Raw genomic sequence first — 22776 nt, 5'->3', positions numbered from 1 at the left:
TTAGAGCAATGACTTGACTTCCCAGCCCAGTCCGCAACCATGCTGAAAAATCCAATGACAACCAAGATACAGCATGGGCCACATGCCCAGAAATTTAGTGAGAACCAAGATCTTGAGTGCTGAAATACTCAACAAGAAAACGACACCCAGAATTACGCACATATCCAGCAAGTGGCACAAATAACTGAAGCAGCAACACATTCTTGAAGCCCAATGACTAACAGAAGGCAGCAAAGGTCCCATCTAGACTGAGGTAGAGGGAACCAGAGGACACCAGGAGCCTACCTTGAATTTTTGCAAAACGAAACTCAAACTTCGAACTGGGACTTTCGTTCGACGTTGCCGCGAGACATTACACGACATCCTACATTGCTGAGGGGGATCAAAAAGTCTTTCATTTTTGTAAACATGCTGAAGCATATATTCTGCGTTTTGCCGTGCTCGTTGCTCGCGTACGCCGCTCTGATCTCGCGGAATTGTTGATCCAGTTCGTTTTCATTTACCTTTTTAATCCGCATTTTTTCTGGAATGTAATGCGCCTTTTTATAGTTATTGTGCCTTTTGCTGGGCATATAGCATAACATATCTTTTGATAAATAGCTAAAATCAAAGTGCTACAGTGTTTGTTGCAACTGTTACACATCTACAGTGGAACTGTTGATAAACTATGTAATACTCTTTACAAGTTTTGCTGCTGCCTCCCCTATTATGTTATTGTACCACACACAAGCTCTTATCCCCCCACTTGTCAACCAGTTGCGGCCTCCTTCCCTTTGTTTACAATTGTGTCACTTATGAATGATCTGAGAAAGCAGCTTCTCAGGTCATTTTAGTCATCATATAAGCCCATATAGTGTCATGCAGCTGCTAAAAGCAGGGCATCACATACATCATTTGACAGAGAAGCTTGCACCAAGATTTCCTAGCATCAACATTTCACTTTTCATTATCTGAATTTTTTTGGCAAAACAATGGGTCCATTTTCTATTTTTACCATGAAAGGAAACTGGCTTCAATGTTGATGTGACACACCAACATCAGTGTGCTACACCAACATAAGAAATGTGGTTAAAATGTAAGTGTGGTTGAAGAAACAAAACATTAAGCATGACTTACACAAACTTTAAGGGCTTATCAATATGCTTGGTGTATTGAATAACTGAACACAATGGCCATGTTCATTTCATGCTCTCAAGCTGTGTTTTGCACAGGAGCTAACAGGGCCCAGTACACAACATTCCAACTAGAAATAAATGACACTGGGGTGGGTTTTTCTTCTTTGAAAGTACAAATGTGAAACAGGAGAACTATGGACTGCATGAGGCAGCCATGGATCACCTGAGGAGCCATGGCCTAGCACTTGTTAACAATAATGAACAATAGAACCCAGGACCCAATGGGACTCAAGATCCCATCTTGTTACAAATTCACCATCAGACACTTCCATCCATGGTGCGCAAATTATTATATGGATCCCAAAACTATGGAATTGTGCATATCAGGAGCCAATGGAAGCCAGAACCAGAGTATGGTGTTTCCACAAACATCAATGTGGGCAACTGTGATAGTACTTTTGATTTGGAGAAGAACTGATTTGGAAAAGAATTTGGAGCCAGGAACCAAAGCATGGTGGTTGCAACATATCCAATGAGAAAAATATGCCTGGCTTGGCATGTCCAAAACAACTGGTGGGAACTGGAAACAAAAAGCTGGCTTCTGTAGATAACTCCAGAGTTACCTGGTCTAGTGTCTTGTTTTCATGGAGGATCAGATGGAAACCCCAAACCTTCACTGAGAGCCATCAACATGTCTGAGGTGTCAGACATCTGCTTTATTTGATTCAAAACTTAAATTGACTTCAGAATGACATAAAATCAGAGTGAATCAATTCTGACATGAATCAATTTACACAAAACAGATTCAGAATAAAAGTGAACTAATTCTCTTATTGCAATTCACATGTGGAGTCAAAGATGAGCTCTCTCTGAACAGTGAACCCCTGGTATGAGGGTCACTAACTGAATATAAGAGCTCTAAGCCCATAGCTTAACTCATTTTGTGCACTTTTCCTAGTACAAAGTCCTGCACAGCTGGGGAAAATTAAGTGAATGAAGAGCGATAAGTGGCAACATGCCAGCTACCATACCAAACATGAACCAAGATATAGCACAATTCCAATCCACATAGCAAGAACCAGAATTAACCTGGATTCATGCAACACTATGTTACAGATATTCTTAACCAAACACAATTACAGAGCACAAGACAACTCCTTCAGATGCTTCATCATGATCCTCACCTTTGGCACACAGTAAGGTAACATTGCATATCTCCACATATATGAGTCAAGATTATGATAGTAAGTGAAGTTCACAAAATAATTTTAAATATACATGTTATACCTGCACATTGTAATCCTGCTGATGCCACTGACCTCACAAACTATTTAATGCAGGGTAACAATGATTTATGAACATATATAGAACGCAACATTTAAATGGCATGGCATGCTCATGACAAGACAACCATTTTAAATTGATATCAGCCTGTACATGTACAAGGCACCCAATGCAATCAGAACACAAAAACTGCATTATTCCATTCTATAGCATGACCTTCTTTGGAAATTTGCAAGGCTGCTCACCAATGCATGAATATGGGATGCTGATGGCACTAGAAGTTGTCAAAATATGAGTCAGTAGGTAACACAGCAAATCACAATTAAATGGCTGACATTTGTAATATAAATCAGTCCAAACATTTTGACTGCAGGGTTGTGATCAGAGCTTATGCCAAACAGTGCATGTTGCATCACCCCTGACCCCATAATCCAGTCATATATGCCAGTTCAACAGCAAAATTATATGGCAAGTTTATGTACCACAATACCTGGCACTCTCTGCCTGCCTTTTAACATCAAGTGACCTATACCAATGGCTGCAAGGTTTTGCAACCAGGGGCAAATAGCAGTGTTGAAGCCACTTGAACCCACTCAAGCTGTCACGGGTAGATTCGGAGGCACTCAAGCAGTGGAGCTGAAGTGACAGCATTGGTTATCATGGACATGTTAACTGGCCACATGGCCATATCTTAACATGTGATTGTCCACATAGCATGAATTCAAAGAGCATGAGGTGACAATATATAAATCCAGTGAGGCTAGCCAGGAAATGATGCACTTTGTCTGGAACCCTTCCATGCCATTCAAAGAATGTCTAAAACTAGGTCATCTGCAAGTTTAACCTTTTGTTGACTAAGACTGGGCCATTAGGTGCATGCATTGTGAATAACTGCCACAGAATAACCTCAATCAGCAGCCTGATTAGTGCAATCTGCAATAGGTACATGTCTTTGCCATTACATATAAAACTAATCCTTTCTCATAAAATGGTGATCAGGAGCCTTATTTTTACCCCAAAAAATGGTGATATTGAATCCTATGCTTACTGTTCATGCACAACCATCCTTTTCCATTATGCAACTGAGTAATATTCTACACTTTGCATCCTTATAGTCATTCCTGCTACCTGTGCCCACAGCCTATGCTTAGGTGAGGCATGGCAAGTGTAAAAAGATAAGATCAGGGATGCTTGGTTATGCTGCAGTCTGCTATAGGCATTTGTTGCCCATGATGTTCCATATCACTGTTCTTAGTACCTATTGCCATTGCCAATACCTGATAACTGACACTGCCACTGTCAATTAACACTTATTGACACTCACAGCATTTTTGTGAAGGGGTTTCTGCAGTAATAACATACTCTCCCAAAGATCACAAAATCATCATGCTTCATATACATATGCTGCTAAGGAATTCTTAGTACTGAATGTGTATGTAAACCTATTCACAGTTGAAAAAGAATGTCAATGGCAGGCTCATCCCATATATAACACCTCTCACACTTTTGACATATCATACTCATGCCTGTGCAAACCAAATCATGCATATAGCTACTAGGCTGTACTTCACAGCAGTTGTTGCATCCATAAACTGACCAAATACTGTCCACCTTGCTCCTATGCTTCTTTGAACTGGCCTCTTTTAATTTTTTTTTTAAGCCAGATCATTGTAAGCAAACCAGTGGAGATGCTAGCATCTGGATGTAGAAATCTTCTGAACAGAATAATACCATTACTATTCAGCTTGCATTTCACATTTTAACCAGGATGAATTGCTTTATGATTTGCTATCCCTTCTGAGATTCAGAATCAGCATCAGAACAGTTCACACATTTTCTGAATCCAAGTATGGTATCACACACCTTGTCAATATTGCCTTTGATTCAAATCATAGCTCAGTTTCCAAAATGTCTGATTCATCTTTGCTTTTCAGTTAGGAGAGGGAATGTCCCTAACTTCAGCTACAGTAATCTCCCCCTCACAATGTTGAGATGATAGTGGGCGAAATCTGGAACAAACCTGATTCATGGGCACAATACAAATGACAGTGTTATGATTCACTTCTCAGCCCTCTCCAAGCAGTTTTTATGAACTGCTTCCCTGAATCTGAATGAAGATAAACTGCACAATGTGAATTGAGTACATACATGCAGAGATCCAAGATCATCAGAATTCAACTGTACTTTCATCAACTTGGAAAAAATCAATCCAATCATGTTCAGCACTATCACTGCTTCATATTCTATATGCACTGATCTACAACCGGTGCAAGCCCCCTCACAAGACAACAAAAAACAAACTGATCTCACTGTATGATTCCAATGTTGCAGAGTACCTTTTACTTAATCATACAGCAAACCAGACCCAAAGCTATATGTGGTCAACAACAAGCTATAATTATAAAGGAAAAAAGACCTAGGTGCAACCATCAGCCCCATGTAAGTGCTCAGGCCACATTAGAGGCAAAGACCAGGTAATTACAAGTATGAAAATAAAGAATAGAACTAGATTGCAGCATACCTGATTGCTAATAGATTGCAATACAACACATTACCTCTAACAAAAATAAAACAAACCAGGAGTATACCATGACAATGCATACCTCAGGCAAACAAGCCATGAATGGTGTGAACAGCCCACCTCTTAATGTTGTCATCAAGCACAACCCTGTATTCAATGAGCTGGGCTGAACTATGATAAACTATCTTGATATCAATTCACCACTAATTTAACTAGATAGCAAGACAGCACAAGTCAAAACACATACGCATCTGACAACAAAATACCATGCTAATCCCTGATAATTAGATTCCCAAAATATCCAACCCAAGACAACACAATCCATCATATGCTGTCATTTCATAGGTAAATGCCAATGTACAGCGGCCAAATGCTTTGATTTGTATCAGCTTAAGTCACACTTACCCTAAACAGAAGTTTTAAGGCAGGCCGATAACCATATTTTCAAAGTCATGCGGTCGCCTTTTGTTGACAAACCCACGGCGCGTTTTGAGGACAACGAATCCAGGTCAGATCTTCTGATGTTGGTTTGACTTACGCAACACCCTGAACACCGAACGAAACCGCTTTCCGCAGACCTCAAACGACACACACGCGACTTACACTCGTTATACCCACTTTTGTCTCACAAAATACCGCAAACGTATCAAATAAACACAAACGCAACCCAGCGTCAGATCTATTCAAAATGGCGACCCTGCTAGTGATGATAGAGATGGATAACTACAGTAACTTTCTCCCATGCTACACGTTATATTGGGTATTCGTTGCGCAAGAACATCAGGAGCACCTCCAGACGTTTCTGGAACGGGACCACGATCCGTGTATTCTTCATCCCAACTTTGTAGGCAAATATCATTTTCTGGCTTCTTGTCGAAAATTTATGCACGTTTTTTAAAACTAAGATTGAGTTCTAGTTTTCTGAGTAGACAATGACTGCAAGATTTGGCTGCATTCTATCTTGAGTTACGTCGGTGGTCAGATCACGCCATGGGTGTCAGCTTCAGATCCCGACCGGTGTCCATCTACTAATCTATATCTGAAACTATTGCTAGGTAATTAATTATCAAGAAGCGCGCGAATATACATGCGAAACATATGTATTGGCACATCGAAATTAATGCGGTCCCGACTTTAACGACATCGTAGAGTCCTGGCTCAGCGCGTTGTCCTGTGGCATGCTTAATAAATGTGGGATACTTCGCCAGGGACGTAACCAAGGGAACACGGAAAAGAATCTCTTCTAAGCAAAGTGGTTTACACTGGTATTCACTAGTAGTGCTGTCGATCTCGCGGAAATGCGGTCCACATTTGCAGGAGCTCGAAGAAAATTTAACATCCCCTGAACAAAAGTTAGCCTATCTGCCTGATATTTGTTTGATTCCTTCAGTTTATTATTACGGAAGGCCGCTTCCAATGCCGCAATCATATGACAAAATTTTGGCCTTGCTATCGTCCCAGTGGCGGTGTATGCTAACTGGAGGCACCAACTCACATGACTGCATCGTTGGTTCGTTGCCGGTATTATATCACGACACAATCACAACTTTCTGTTTTGTTCTCGAGTTCCTGGGATTTTGCAACGTTTTAAGAATCATAATTTATATTCGTTCTAGCCTAATAAAGTTAGGCTGTTCTTTAGCCAGCATAGTCGCTTTTTTATTCGTTGGTACCTACTGTTTAGCACAAAGCGGAGGCAACACGTAAACACTGCTTCATTCTGCTCATGTATGATAAGCTATCATCGTTAGTTATTCCGTAAGTAGGGGAGAATAGGGACAGTTGCATCAGTGGTTACTCTGAGCTCCCTTCTGCTATAACTATTGAAGATGGACCTAAAATTGCTGTATCTGCAGATTGCTATAACCTTGAGCTTCATATGTAGACGTAAACTTTTGGAGAGCTCGCCTTCGTTTTTTTGGTAAATGACTTACGAATAAACTCCCTTCAAATGAGACAATCTGCCCCACCCCGGGGGATATGGTATCACACGGTGGGAAAAGTTATACCTATGTGTTTTTGTTATCGAATAAGTCGCATCGCAGGCTGAATGAGAAAAGACATACATACCAAATGCACTGTTCGTCCGCGCTGTTTCGTAATTCGTCGTGATTGTGACAGGACAATGTTTTTGGCCTTTTAATTAGCCAAGTGTTTTTTTTACGGCTACTGCCACCCCGGTTGCGACTGCTCAAGGGGAAATCACAGGTCCAATAAACTAAAATGCCAATAAATCGTGGCAATCATGTAAGTCACTTATTGACGGTGAGTCAGCCAGCGGCATATTGTAGGCATATTGTATCAACGATACAACATGCCTTATGCCCAGCTGCTACATGAACCACCCGACATCTGGAAAAAAGTTCGCGCCACCCGGAAACTCTTGGTTAGCAGATGCCAGATTCTTTGCAGTACGCACGACACATGTACTTCCCCACCATTTAGTGTGATTCTCATTTTGGTCTAGTTATGTCTTAAACCCTCAAATGCACATTTGCACCGATAACTATAGTTTTCAACGATATGCGAAAAGCAGACTTGTCGCTCACTCTCACCCAGACGCGTACACGTATAAGGCCGACAATACACTGAGAGAAGACTGCCATCCGTTGCATATATTTATGATAAATCTCCCTGTGACTACATGGACATCATACAACTCGCCGCACTTGCCTCTACGTATATTGTTGGCAAAGGAAGGGGTAACCCAGATAGGTAGGTGAGTAGCCCAGATAGGGAGGTGGGTGGCCCAGATAGGGGTGGATGGGTGGGTAGCCCAGGTAGGGAGGTGAGAAATTCACAAGCAACCTTTGGCAAACCTGCCCGGTGTTGGTTCCACAACGTTTATTTAAAGAAAAAATATGCCGTCCACACTGACGGACGTACGGTTTAATTTTACTTTTGACCAGGGCTCTGCCGCGAGGCTGGAGCAACAGGAGTAGGAAGAGAATCACATTGGGCAGTGACCATCGTGCCCCTCAAACCGGGTGGGGACGGTTTGTTCTTTCCAGTGGCAGAGCCGACACCTCCACTGAAACTATTAGGGGCCATTGACATCGCTGTTGCGGAATCTATTGAGCAAGGGCGGATCCCGGACAGTGTGCAGCGCACCTGTGCACCTTCAAGACGGAGCCAAAGCACCGACATTGCACTATTTTGCGTAAAATGCGAGGCATTAGCACCAGAGATGGAAATTGCCCCTAAACGGACTTTGGCTCCCCAAGATCCAGCGCTGGATTCGTCCGTGTGATTGTGCAATGCGACCGCATGCGGATCATGTGGAGTGGCGCTATGGTTAAACAGAACAGCCCAGCATATATTTGTAGGAACTTTTACGCCTATATGGCGATATCCGTATGCTCTCACATTCTACGACACCCCCTCTTGAGCCGTGTTGGAAAATGAGATAACCTGTGTCAAACTTGAAATGAGTTCTTTTCATGCATAGCCAGAAACTTAGTGGCAAGCAGCTCGAAAATAGAAGCCATGAACCTCCCCCTCCTTGGCCTATCCCCATCCGGGATGACCTCGAGTCAACCCAGTTGCGTCCTGGCCGTGAGGCATACGTATTGATAGGTGAGGTAAATGCGTTTATTTAGGCTCAGTTTAGATGCATCCGACTAGGCAATATATCACTGCATCTGATTTCCTTACAAAATAGGCTCTAGTGTCATTCGCATACGAAAGCGGGAGTTCGCAACGTATGTACGATTAATCCGCATTTCCAGTAACCGAATATAAGGAAAAAGTGTATTGTATAAAACGAAAGACATTTTGTCCATCTCTAAAAGAGGCAAACTGGCCTCCGCTTCCTCATTGGTGCAGAATGGTCACATGCTAAATCTCTGGCGTTTGACTGGTTGACGAGAAGGCACTGCATGACGTCATTGGAAAACAACAAAGCGTTGGCGAACAGAGAATCCTTGATTCAATGGAGGCGTTTGATCCAAGGAGGCCAACAGTTGCCGTTCTGCATAAAAATATGAATAATTTCCCGGCAAGCCATTACAGAATATGCTCCTTACTCTTACTGGCAGCAAATGAAAGGTTAATTTAGCTGAAATTGAACACTGTATTCGGCACGTCCGTCTCCACAATGATAGCGTTTATGAACGGAAGGAGTCCGCAGCAGCAGCAGCACCTAAAGGCTAACAAGATGGCCTGGAACGCGTGCCTCCACATAGTAGAAGCCAGTAGAAAAGCAAAAAATCGTATGTCATGGTTAACGCCTAGATACAAGAAGGAAAAGCATGCAAGTTTGACATCGGCTCTTAATCGTTATCAATCTCGACAAAGCCACCAAACTTAACTAGGGCGGCGCCAACGGGAGGGGCAACGGCGTCAGACTGCCCCTTGGAACAAAGCGGGGAGGAAAAATGTGTTTTTCCTCCTGAGATAAAGCAAAATAGGTTTCTGGCAGAAATGTGTCCTTAAATCTGCATTCGATTTCAGGGACTAGGCAGCGGGCATTATATTTCAATTGCAGAGGCGCCGCCTTAATTTCTGAGCGAAGGGGGAGGGGAGGGTGAGTTCGGTGAGAGTGCCTCACGCCAATTCCTTACATTCTGTTAGGGGTCATCTGTGGAAGAAAATTAAAAAAACGTGGGCCTGAGAGGCGCGCGCGATTCGGCGAAAAAATCGCGGCAAACATACATGCTGAAAGGTGAGGTAAATGCGTTTATTTCGGCTTAGTTTATATGCATCAGACTAGGTAATATATCACTGCACTGATTTCCTTACAAAAAAAGGCTCTAGTGTCATTCGCATACGAAAGCGGGAGCTCACACCGTATATACGACTAATCCGCATTTCCAGTGACCGAATACAAGGGAAAAGTGTATCGTATCAAATGGCATGATAGCGGAGGGTAAGATGAGTTACATAAATTTTACTCTGAGCTCCTCTGCTATAATTAGTGAGGAAAATGCAAACATTCTTACCTCCGCAGACGCCTTTGACCTTTAGGCTTACATGTGGCGGGAGATTTTTTGAGTTCGGGTCTTGGTTTTTTGGTAAATAACTCCTGCATGACCTCCTTTCGAATGAAATAGTTTGCCCCATCCTTGGGGTTAATTCTATTATATGGCGAGGAACTTTTTCTTATGTCTTTTTTATCCTAGCATCGCAAGCAAGCTGAGTGCGTGACGACATGTAGACCAAACGCGCTCGTCCGTGGTTTTTCGTATTCCGTCGTGATTGCTACATGACAAATGTACCTTTTTATTAATCAGTATTTGTTTTACGACCATTGCCACCCCGGTTTCGGCTGTTCAGGAAGAAATCATGGGTCTTTATGAGTAATGTAAATGTTGACTTGTTTTCTTTCTAGATGGCAACAAATCATGGTAATCATGCCAGTCAATCATTTACTGTAAGACATTCAATGATATATTGTCGTTATGTTGTACCACTGCATGCCCTATGCATGGCTGATATAGCATGTTACGTATGAATTCTTGAAAGAAAGTTCGCACCGCCCCAATATCCTTAGGAAGCAGACACTAAATGTTTGGCAGTATATACAACAGATGCACCTTTCCACCAATCAGCAGAGCATTCAGATTAGTCTTCTTACGTCGTAAGCTCGTAAACACACATTTACACCGATCGCTGTAGTTTTCGACAATACGCAAAACAAAACCAAATTGTCGTGCGTGACCCATACGCGTGTTTGAGTACGGCCGGCAGTGCACTGAAAGGCGATGAAGCTGCTGTACGTCAGCCGGGTGACTCAAGACTGCCATCCGTCGCATAGGTTTAGAATAAATCCCCGTGACACTACATAGACATGATGTAGCTCACTCCACCATCCCTTGTAAGCCTTCGCCGGGTGTGCGGGTGGGAACGAGGCAAAACATCGATTTATTTGGTCCACGAGGTCGATATATGGCAAACGACGCCTTTCGGAGACGCGCTGCGAACAATTTGTATCTGACTGAACTATCGTCACGAAGTGTCATGGGATGGAAAATTCTTGTTATTACACCCACTGCTGTTTTGACCCGAGCGTCATGTTTCAGACATTTGCCCATTTCCCAGCCAGTGGCACAGCCAGCCGATAATTTAGGGAGACAATCATTAGCTGCTGATGGGCTCCTTCCTCACTTAGTGCGCCTCACAAAAAGGTCCTAGATTTTGGTCACTGTATTTCAAGATTATTGACTCAGAATCAATAAGCAATTTTCAGCTGGAATGTTCCGCTAGATTAAGCCCACTTCGTTTTGGAGAGTAGCCTTACTTCCTTTTAAATTCTCTATTATTCTTCTAATGACGTTGAGATTATTTGGATGAAAGAAAACCCAGAGGCTCTGGTCAGGAGCTGGGGAGCATTCCGTCCCATCCCGCGGTCCCTAGCGGCTGCCCATTCGGGCGATGTAGGGGCAGTGGCCTCCTGGTCGGTATGAAACCCTCTGAGGGTTTCATACCGACCTTATCACATATCCGTATCCGTATCCGTATCACACACCGTACCATAGACCATATCACACACCGGTCCTTCCCTGATGCGGCAGACGTTCTGACCAGGACATCTGGCACCGGGATAGACGTAGGGGCAATCATTAATGCAAACAGATCCCTTACCGGCGCAGGGAGTCCACTAATTCGTCCCGAGACAAAAATTCGGCTTATCGGCCCCTGGTTGGAATGGTGCGGTGGACCACTCGCTCGGTACTGGGGTCTCCGACTGACACAGGGCATTTCCACTGTCTCATTGTGAATGAGAACCCTTGCGTCCTCATATATCGCAAGTTGTTAAGTGCATTTGCGAGGTATGTCATGCACATAGATAAGGCAATACGGTTAGTCTTATTCCTCGTAGAATAACCAGGGGAAATATATATATATATATATATATATATATATATATATATATATTATACTTCGGCTGCATGCCTTTGTGGGAACAAATGTCAGTAGCATATTCAAAACTGCCTGTCGATCCCACTCGAATTTTCGGTTTTGCTTTTGTTTTAGACACCGGTCCATAGTTTTTACAAGTCAATAACATTTAGGGATTAAACAAGGAGCAGTTGCCAGCCATTTCTACGATACAGTGTGTGCTAAAGTAAGGATTAAAATACACGAAAAATATCTGTACATACAAACGAATTCACACAAATAGGCATCACGTATCAAGCATCGTTCATACCTGCAAACAATTTCAAGTAGACAGCCATTACGCATCAGGCATACATGCAAACCATTCGAATCAAACAAGCAGCGCGCATCACGCGTCAAGCCTCACCCATAAATGTTAACGATTTTAAGTTAGATGGTACCGTGCTTGTGCAACGTAAGGCATGGGAAGTATGAATTATTAATTCCTTTTTAATGATTTTAAGTTAGTGTGCATCATGCGTTAACACACTGATCACATTCACACAATTGGTAATGATTGGTCCCGCGGGTAATAGTCTGGTAGCCGGCTTCTTATAAGAATGGATTCACTTATTTTCCTGTCTGGACGGTCCTGCGCTCTGTAGATGACTTTGAGCTCTAAAGGGGTATTGGGTACGTACCTCCTTGGATTTCAGCCTGAATAATAAGGCTGGAATGCTTTGGGATGCCCTCGTAATGGTTCCGGGACTGCCTGAGCGGTCGGAAGCAGTTGGTTAATGGTGGCTCAGTTACTTTGTCCCTACGCCACGGCGTGGTTCAAGAACCTCTTGTCCGCCCAATCCTGTTCCTCATCTTCATCAATGACTTATCCAGCTTCCTCCCCCGCGACTGCCTGCTATCCTACGCGATGGCACCCAGCTCCTTGCCTTGTTCGAGACGATCCGTACTTTGGTCACGGAAAACGACGCCAGCTGAGTCACAGAACCTTCACCCTCACAGAAGACCCAGCGACTTACGGTGTCTGGAAGTGTATTGAAAATCTGGTCAAAGTCGTGACGTGGTCGTGCAGTCCCGAGAGAGTTGAGGATTCGAAGTCATCCTGGCGGCTCGAAATTGTCAGCGGGTTCGGACTCCGCGAGAGGCCATCGTCACGTGCAGGTGGGTCTGGTCTGGAGTCGCCACGGGGGCACCATTATCTTGAATAGTTTGCTGGACGACTTTAAAACAACGGAGCATGGATGGTCCTCAGTGCAACGTGCGACTGAAGCTCCATACCGTAATAGTGCACGTGCTTGGGGGGGGGGGGGTATGAGCGTACATGTCACTTTCTGAATGATAAGCTGACTTTACAAATGCCCTAAAAATGCAACATTATAACTTGAGGTACTTTATTTTAATCAACTCAGTTTCAACACGCACCCGGGTGGCCGACCGTATACGTTTCGCTCGGGTAGGGGCCAGTTTGACCCCCTGAGATCTCAGGAACTAAGATGGACACCATATTCACAGGGTTGTGTTAGCCCCTACGTGAGCACCCTTGAATCCAAGTTTGGGTTTCCTAGGCCATGACGTCCGGGTCAAGTAGATCAAACAGGGTCAGCTCAAGGTTGGTGTAAAAAAGTGCTGCCCCCAGCCTAGATACCTGTTCCAATAAAAAGCCCACATGCTCACTTAAGGTCCGTGACCTTATTTGACCTTTCAAAGGTCATGGTGGCTAAAATAATACAAGACTGCTCTGAGTTTTGAATTCGAATAAGCGGCAAAGATTACGCTAGGCAGTATGCTCCTAAAATAGAGATGTTCACCAGGGTCATTTTAGGTCCGTGACCTATTATGACCTTAAGAAGTCCATGGAAAATGTATAATGCTGTTCCTGTCACCAATAAATTTGAAATGAGCACCAGAAACTTCCCCATAAAGCAAGCCTGTGAGCAATAAAACAGGTTGGTTTTGACCCTGGCCTGACCTTCATACCTGACCCTCTGTCAGTGGAGCTTACGCATTCAATTGCTGTTTTGCGTAGGAAAGTATCTCAGATATAGGTGTACACATGGTACTTCAAAATGTTTCGTACCAAACGATCCGCTATTCAATTGTCTGCGGTTATATAAACTTTTCGGAAACTATTCCAGGAAAAACCTGCGATGGCGGGGGGGGGGGGGTCAAATTGACCCCACCCGAGCTCGTGCTAACTCATTTTTACCATAACTCACTTTAATTTTGGTTTGTATTCTAATGCAGCGAGACGATCGGGGCACGACTTGATGTCAGATGAAGCAACAGACCCAGCTGTGCCAAAATAATGTCACAGCAGTGTTCGCATCATAGCTCCGCAGAGCGGCGAGGCCAAAAACATACCAATCCATGGGAGAAACTGCTAAATTATGCAGGCAATTCGTGTTTGCGTTACCTGAGGGTGCATTCGGCGCTACGCATCAAGCCGCGGCTCCCAAGGCGATCCGACCATTGGCTACTCAGCTATCCGTTGAAGACGAGAGGAATGTTGCGATGCTGCGCGTAGCATGCAAACGTATGAGTTTTATGGGGGGGGGGGGGGGGGGGCTCCATCGCTCGCTATTGACGTTCTCTATCTGCAAGGCAGTTTTCCGCTCGACAGCGTGGGGTACACAGTGGGGTGTGTCATCGAGAGGGTAAATCTCTTGGAATCAGCTGAGACAAAGTTTTTCCTCGGCACACGGATTACTGATAAACTTAGAGGTCTGTCGCACCGTATCAATTCGTGAGGCGAAAGCAGTTTTGCTCTAATGGGCCAAGAAAACCGCATTCGATACTAGCGCCACCTATTTTACACACTGGAATCATCCTCTAACAAACCTCAAAGCTGCCACTTTCGAAACTACTGGTACTTGGCGGATTAAGTATGAAATTGATAACATGAAGAGCATCAGCAAAACATTGCCAAACAGCCTTTAAGCTGAATTTTTGGTAAACAAATGTAATTTTTGGTAAAACCAAAGCTGTGCAGTTGTGAGAATGCTCCAGCAGACCGGGTTAGGTTCAAGTTTGTTATTGCTAACGCATAATTGTGATGTTCATTTGCAATTTATGTGCTTTTTGCGTGGGAGATATGAGCTTCTTAGTTGAGTTTTGCCGATACTGAAACATTTCTTTCGAACAATTACTTGCACAAGAATGCCGAGGGCTACATGGTCGCGCACAACACATTTTGTGATAGGCCACCCGGCTCTGCTGTCCCACCACCAGCTGCCGACTGCGGGAAGTCCTTGAGCTACATCAGGTGGCTGAGCGAATCGAAAAGTAATCTCACTAATACCATCTTCAGGACCGCGACGGTACAAATCAGGGTACGGTGGACCAACGGAGCGACCTCTGTTCATGATCTCAAATACGTGACAAAATTGATCGAGAGGGATTGATATCATCCCAACGGAGCTATCAGCAGGAAATCAAAGAAAGAAAGAGAGTGACACGGCAACGCCGCCACCGCGAAATTCAACAAGCTTCTTGATGTCACAAAATGCAAGTGCAAGCCTCAGTGCAGCTTTCCATGCCCAGTTGCCTGCACAGTGTATCAGGAGGTTGCCACGAAGGACCAGTGCAGGCACCGGAAGCTTACCATGGGGTCATATGACCGGGATACGCTTGTAACTAGGGAGGCTCGCGAGATGTGGAGGATGGCCAGACAACTCCAGGGGCGTCGTGGCTCGGTCGCCAGTGAGGCGGTGTCTGCCGTTGAACCTAAATCGCCTTCCCCGCCGACTGCTGAGCCCGCGCACGCTGAGCGAGCGCTGGCTGCTAGTGCCGACCCCGAGTCTGCTCCGGGACCAAGTGGTCTCAGCGCTGGCGAGTCAGTCGAGAGCACGGATCCTTACACGGTTCCGTACATGGTAGAAGGTGGCGACGACGCCGATTGTTCGTTCCGGTTGAGACCACTGTCACTGTATGTAGTTTATAACATTAACGATCCGACTTACACCGCTCTAGCGGTTGACAGCTACGGTAGCTCGAACCGGGCCGTTAATGCTATCATCAATGCCTTTCAACAAGACAGCAGAGACGGACTGGCTACTTGAAATCACATATCGTTGATCCTAAGGAGACCTGCTGCGCAAGAAACAGAGCGAGAAAGGCTCGCTTAAATTTTGAAGCCATCCACATGCCAGGTTTGACCATATTCTAGTCAGACGGCCGCAAAGGCAGAAGCCACATGAGCCACACGGAGCCCCACGAATGCCGTCGAAAAACACGTGGCTGTCATCACTGAGCCAGACAGCCGCTACGTGACTCATCTTACGCCCGAGTTCGGCCGCGCCCTCTTGTTCAACGGGCTACACTCCGTGAGCCCGCAGTGCGACGGTCACATCAATGGGCTCGGCTGCGATGGAACGGCCGTCATCACCGAAACGATAGGCGACGTGTTCCGGCTGTTTGAGCTGGCCACCGAGTCAACCGTACACTGGTTCATCTGCCAGCTGCGTGGCAACGAACTGAACCTCCTCCATCTGCTGCTGAGCTTGGACGGCACGACCACAGGATCAAGTTTTTTCTGGACCCATCGGCGGGACCTGTGCCGGAGACGTCTGGGAGAGGGGCGTTGTGGCATTCAAGCCTAGGTCGGGGCACGTGCCAAACCTGCCGGTCGACCTGATTCAGCAGCTGAGCACCAACCAGCAGCTGCTGTACCTTCCGGCCTCCGGCGTCCAAAACGACTCTGTCCGAAACGTGGCTGCCCAGCGGCGAATCGGACCATCGAACCATGTCAGGTAAGTATGAAAACGCATGATCTTCGAATTTATAGCAATGAGTGTTTGAAGTTCATGAAGTATCAATCGATATTTCATGTGCTCACTGTTGAGCATTTACTTATTATCATACCTTATGCCGTAGTATGTCGCATCATTTGCTGGTTGGTTTGTGCTCATTAGCATATTTGTTAATATAAATTCCGTCACATTTAAGGACTCTGGATATCGGCATAATTACATACAGTAAAGAGGTGAAATAATTTTTGTATGATCTAATGCTCAATTCGTAGCCAATCGCTCTAATACATTCGCATTTGTTTTCAGATGGTTGACACTGGCCGCTCGTCTGCTCCTAGCTCACATCTCTACTGAGACCTCCAGCAACGCTCTCAAGAACCTCGTACAGTGCGTGGTCGGCCACTATGTGTCGGTATGGTCTGCCATCCGGCAAAACAGCGGCTGCGACTTAATCTTACGCAACTTGTTCCGGAGCATCGCGCTGCCCCGCGACCTGACGCAGCACACATACGCCACGGTGCAGCCAGTCCTCCAGCGTAGCGGGTACTGGGTCTGTCCGGAACAGCTGCTGCTGGGAATTGGGTGAGATGAGAACCGCATGGTCCGCGAACAAGCTAATCCGATCCTCGCGTCGCTCGTGAGCAGCAAACTGAGGGTCTTCTTCAGCCCAGGGTCTTCGCCATCTCAGCGGTAAACTTCTGAACTTCAAGGCCGTGAGGTACACCGAACTGATTACTTGGCACGGTCACACAGCCTCACAGTCACACAGCCTCCACTGCGAGACCTCAGCGACTGCGAGCTGCGGAACGAAGTGCAGGCACCGCTGGCCATCTTGCCCTATCTGGTTCACACTAGGAGTGCGACGCAGCGCCGCACTGCCGAGGACGTCTGGTGCTGGAGCTGGAGCTTCGGCAATATGTGGGGCCCAGTTGCGAAGGAATTTCTGCTACTGTGCGATCATTGCCAACACGCGTTTTGGGTTTTCAGTCTGTGAGCAGCTGCTGTTTAGGCCGGTGCATCGAATACACAGGCTCGGCAAGGAATAATATGTGCATGGGGTCACCCTACCGTTCCCCCCCCCCCCCCCTGTCTCTACGTCCGTGGTACAGGCTACAGAAATTGTTGTATGTATTATGTCGTACACCAAACGACATATTCTGAGTCATACGCTTTACAAAGCTTTGTTTGCATCACGCGAGTTGTCCTAGAGAAGTGAAAGTCTAAATAATGTTACCCACCATACGAACCACACGTAAGAGCTCATACTCATCAGCACATAAAGTTTCCGCCAAATGGCAATCAACCGGGCAATGTCTGATCCGCACATTAGACCTCAGACCGGGACATTCTCGTACGACGGCTTGAGGAGCGCTCGGTGGCATCGTTTCTATGCGCAAAGGTATTTTGTGTCGCTTGCCGCCCACAGCTTAGTGTTACCTGCGACGGTGGACGCCGCCCAGCATAGGGTAACTGGAAAGCCGGCCGTCCGTTTACTGTGATATTTCGATCGACTCGCGCCTCACGAACTTAAGCTGTTGGGAAGAACTTTTGCTATGCCGTGTACTTTTGGGATTCAGCGCCAAAGAATTTCTTTGTCTCACTTGGTTTTGTTACTGATGACGCACCCTAGTACACAGCTTTGACCAGCATGGGGCAGTGACTGCTGCGAATTTCTGTTCATACCTGAATGCGGTAGATAAATTATCATGCAAACTTGAAAACGCATTGCCGTAGGTGATAGAGGTACTCGATAAACAGGCCGAATTTCGCTGGCTAAGCCTTAATGCAAATCCATTATCTGCGCATGCAGATCCTGCACCTCATAGTGTTGTAGCGAAGCCAGCAGAGCACAAGATGGCAGCGATACAAGCTGACCAAAGCGAGTTATCGAATGCGAAAAAAAGTGGAAAAGTCAATATCAAGCCATGACCAGCTCGCACATGCTCGTGAGGTGCCGTTGCTATTTTCGTTTTGTTACATATTCATGACATTTCACAAAAAAATTGTTCGTCAAAAGCATTGCCAGATTTTCCTATCGTTGCCAATTTCGGTATCAATGAGGTTGCAATGTTTCTAATCATCTCACATTCCCTTGATCGCAAAACAAAACTTGCGAAAATATTGCGCATGGTTGGGATACAGCAGCCGTCGCTTTGACACAGCTATGCCATTGCATAAGTCATCTTGTCGCACCCTTTGCAGTTTTGCCTCGCTTCTCACGGCATTAGCAGCATCTCTTACATTTATTCAGGTTCAGGGTTCAAGAACTGCATTCGATCGTTAACGCGACTTACCTTTCTCGTCGCGCGATGAATGAATGCAAGCTGAATGAACTGCTGCCGATGAAAACATAGCACGTGCGCGCGACGCCATTTTACTTAAAATGCTTGCCGGCGGTGACTGAGAGGTGGCAGAAGACGCTACAAAAATGTGACATTGTGGGCCTTTGGTAAAAGTTATTCGTAACCGGAATGGCGAAAACATTGTTAAATGTAAAATTGGAAATAGTGAAAAACCAAAGCACATGGTGAAGTCAATTTGTTTGAGACCCTAGCAACAGCTTTCGCGTCTTTATGTTTATATTTGGCACCGGTTCTCAAAATGTCGGCATTTCAGTTTTTTAGAAGATATCTAGCGCAACCGTGTGTCCCACAAATTTTTGCTAGAGCGCAACTGTGTGCGGCAAGTTAATCGTCATTTTGAAGTTGGATTCATGTTTCCACCTGCTCTGGCGCCGAAATATGGCATGGCACGTGAAAACAAATAAAAAACCCGCTCTGAGGTCGCGACACGTGGCACATGCGGTACCACTCACTTCCCCGTTTAATTCCCGCACAAAACATGCCAATTTCTTATCGCTGCAACCCGCCGTCACCGAGATGTGACCACGGTTTCCGACGGCTCCTCACTGAACTCGCACTGGTCAGATTTGCAGACCACCCGCACAAACCAACGGACAAAAAACAAAACAAAACAAAAACAAACAAACAAACAAAACGCAATATTCAGCAGGTGCCTCGCACTGCCCGCCGACTGTGACCGCACAGAGCTTGTCACGGCGCATTGTCTTGTGAACACAGACATGGTGTCCAAATCTGAGCATTCGGCGAGCCGCCGGGCGACCTGAGCATGTCCAGACGCAAAGTGGAACAGGTAGACGGATGCATTTGACGACTATCTATTCAGTCAAGACAAATTCCCTCCACCATTTATTTATTATCTATGCTTTCCGAGCCCAGAGCACATTTTGACAAATGGACGTCAGAGAATATTGCATTTCGCTACACATTAGTAGTTCATCGGTAGGTGAGACAAATCATCAGAGCACATTCAAATCGCATGGCTGTCACATTCATTTCCGCTGGTTGTCGCGGATGTATGAAGAGTTTCGCAATTGGGGTCATAATCCAACTTTTTTTACTAAAACCCCGTAAAGTGCAGAGCACGTGCACGAAATTCGGTTATTCTTGCTTAAATTGCACATGTTTTTTTTACTGTTTTGTTAAGTTATCTTTGTTACCTAAAAAAAGCACGCAGGAGTACTGCACCCGCTAATATTGCTAAAAACAAAGCTGTGTTAACGCAAGCTATAAAAAGTTAGCCGCGGCGTATTTTTTTGGGTGAAAAGCTGAAACGTCAAGTTAACACAAGTAAGCATGGAGTTGTGCATTGTTAGGACTTAACATCTTCGCCAGGGAATCCCGTTAATACACTTCGCAGAAACGATTTCTTAGGGGACATGTTTACCCCTCAATGAGGTACAGCAGAGCTTTTAGGCCAGGGCCATACATCTGTAGCTACTGCGACCTTAATTTCTACCCATGCTTTTCTTGAGTCGCACATTCTTCTCGTTGGTCGCACCTGCGCATTCACGCATATGCCCACGGACGTGTCTATGACGAGCGTATATGACAATATCTCAGGTTGTCCATTGAAAAAGTCGCCGTTGTAACAAGAAGCAAGGAAAGATGATCGAAGCACGCCACCAAACAAAACAAAAACACAACCAGACTAGCGCCCGCAAACCCTGAAAAACAAGGTCGATTTCTCCGGAAATCACGACCTCAACCAATGTTACGTGACATATATAATGTACCCGATACGGCATGAGCTTCGGCTGGCGCTGGTGCGTTTTTCGCTGCCGTCGCCGGTGCAGGCCCAGCCTCCGGTCCAGTCAGGTGATCCCGGCGGCAGCAGTCTCAGCCGGCGCGGCTCTACGAGAGCACGAGCAGCTCGGCAGACGTCTGGCACGCTGTCTGAGCGGCCTCCACGGTGCCCGGGCAGTCTGGAGCAGGCAGGGCCGGCAGCCGTCACCTAGGCGTCATTCTCCAAAGGCTAGTCCCGGGCGATCTCCATAACAGTCCGGTGGAAGCAAACTTTTTTAATTAAGAGCCGGCACCCGAATACTTCAAGACAAACCTGCTAACTAATGATAACGTTCTTAAAAACAACGTAACAATAAATAAAGAGCGAGACAGTGAAGGTGAATAAATAAGCAACAACATAACAAAACAAAGTTGACGGGCAATTCTACTCATATGTGCCGCGTACATCTCCACCAGCCTACAAAAGTAGAAGCACGAACAAGCACATTGGGGGTGACAGACTTACTGAACGTGATCCAGTCCTTGTGCCCACCGTCTCTGCGCGCCGCCGCCACCGCCTGTTGCAGTGCCATGAGGCAGACGCTGCTCATGCAGGTGGCCGGCTCTCCGGTGGCTGGGGGTACAGCAGGGTCAAGGTCAGGGGAGACGGCAGCTTGCCAGCCAGCCAGCCGTGTCGTCGAGGTCAGGGCCATGGACCACTGCGCTAGGACAGCCCGGTCAGAGACGCCGCAACAGCAGAAATCAGGACGTTGGACGGATTACTTAGCTCAGAGGTGTGGAACATGACGTGTGCCACCTACGTGTCTGCCATGTTAGAAATCAACTGGCAGGCCGGTCAGCCAGTAACGACAGCATTAAAAGACAGCAAGTTTTTGCCAAAAACATAGGTTTCTTATTCAATTGATAAAGTTTGCAACGTTTGCTATTCAGCCTTCACAATGGCAGAACGGCAACATGCGCAATACATGTACTGTGTTTTTTTTAATCCGGCGTGACTCGGCGCTGGTAAAATCCACGGTTATAAGGCGCTGAATCAGCTGCGGTAAGCTAGAGATGGATAAGAGAGGTGCTGGCGGACATACGGTACTCGAATATTGCGTGACCTACGTAATCAGCGATTGGGAACAGCGATAAGTGAAGTGCAGCACGGTCGCACGCCGTGAACACATGGTAATGTTACCCTTCGAGTTGAAGATGCCGATGTCGTTTTTGTTGTTCTTCAGCAGCTTCACTCGGAAGTCCCTCGGCATGTCCTTGTGAGTGGGTGGATAATAGTTCTGAAATATATCAATCGGTTATGAATATCTTGGAACAGCAAAATCATAGATTGGACCACGATGCCTCATATGACGAGCCGTGTGAGCATAACATCCATTTGTCTGCGGCATTTTCCTTTTGTAAGCGACCAGACATATATGGCAACATTTCGGCACATGCCTATAATTATGAAACTATCAACTGCCTAGGTAATGAAAGGGTTACAATACAGGGAAAGCGCAAAAAAGACAAAGAGAAAAACACACGTACCACACGTACCACACGTACACACACGTACGGAGATATATATATATATATATATATATATATATATATATATATATATATATATATATATATATATGTGTGTGTGTGTGTGTGTGTGTGTGTGCGTGTGTATAGCAAGAGCGATGCATCGATAGACTGAGATCTCACCCAGGCGCGGTTGGTCAGCCGCTGTCCAGTTTGGGGGTCCAGCCGATGCTGCTCCGTTAAGAAAAGGCCCATACCGAAGGCGAACGCGCCCTCCACCTGGCCGATGTCGACCCAGGGCGACAGCGCCTGCCCGGCGTCCTCGTACAGGTCGACCCGGTTGAAGCGGTACTCTCCGGTGAGCACGTCCAGCTCCACCTCAGCGGCGGTCAGGCCGAGCACAGCGTACTCGCCCGGCGCCGGCGGCTGGCTGCGGACGTCAGGGCACGGTCAGACGCGACACTGCGCCAACTGGAGTTCGAGCTAGCTGGAGTTCGGGCGCCGTGCAGTGTGTCGACCCTCTCGGATAGGAGTCGGTCTCTCTGGTGTCCATGTTAGTCGAGCAGCGGCGGACCCACTAGCCGGAGGAACAGATGGGAGACCGCGCGGCGGTACTAGCCAGGAACACTAAAATCTACGCATCAGAGCCCCGGGCT

General features: G+C 46.0%; 1 protein-coding gene across 1 annotated transcript in view; it reads right to left on the bottom strand.

Annotated features, from left to right (window-relative positions):
• Window positions 1-19652: 19652 nt before the first annotated feature.
• Window positions 19653-22776, bottom strand: part of LOC119091293 (xanthine dehydrogenase-like) — a gene marked incomplete in the record, with an annotated part of 30715 nt that continues 27591 nt past the window's right edge. The window contains 3 exon segments of the mRNA XM_037213987.1: window positions 19653-20790; window positions 21117-21224; window positions 21792-21888. Coding sequence (XP_037069882.1) covers window positions 20720-20790; window positions 21117-21224; window positions 21792-21888 — 276 coding nt within the window.

Source organism: Pollicipes pollicipes, unplaced genomic scaffold (genome assembly GCF_011947565.3).
Source record: "Pollicipes pollicipes isolate AB1234 unplaced genomic scaffold, Ppol_2.1 Scaffold_3447;HRSCAF=4054_pilon_pilon_pilon, whole genome shotgun sequence".
Taxonomy (NCBI): domain Eukaryota; kingdom Metazoa; phylum Arthropoda; class Thecostraca; order Pollicipedomorpha; family Pollicipedidae; genus Pollicipes; species Pollicipes pollicipes.
The sequence above is the reverse complement of the archived record's forward strand: the minus strand, read 5'-3'. Positions and strand labels throughout refer to the sequence as shown.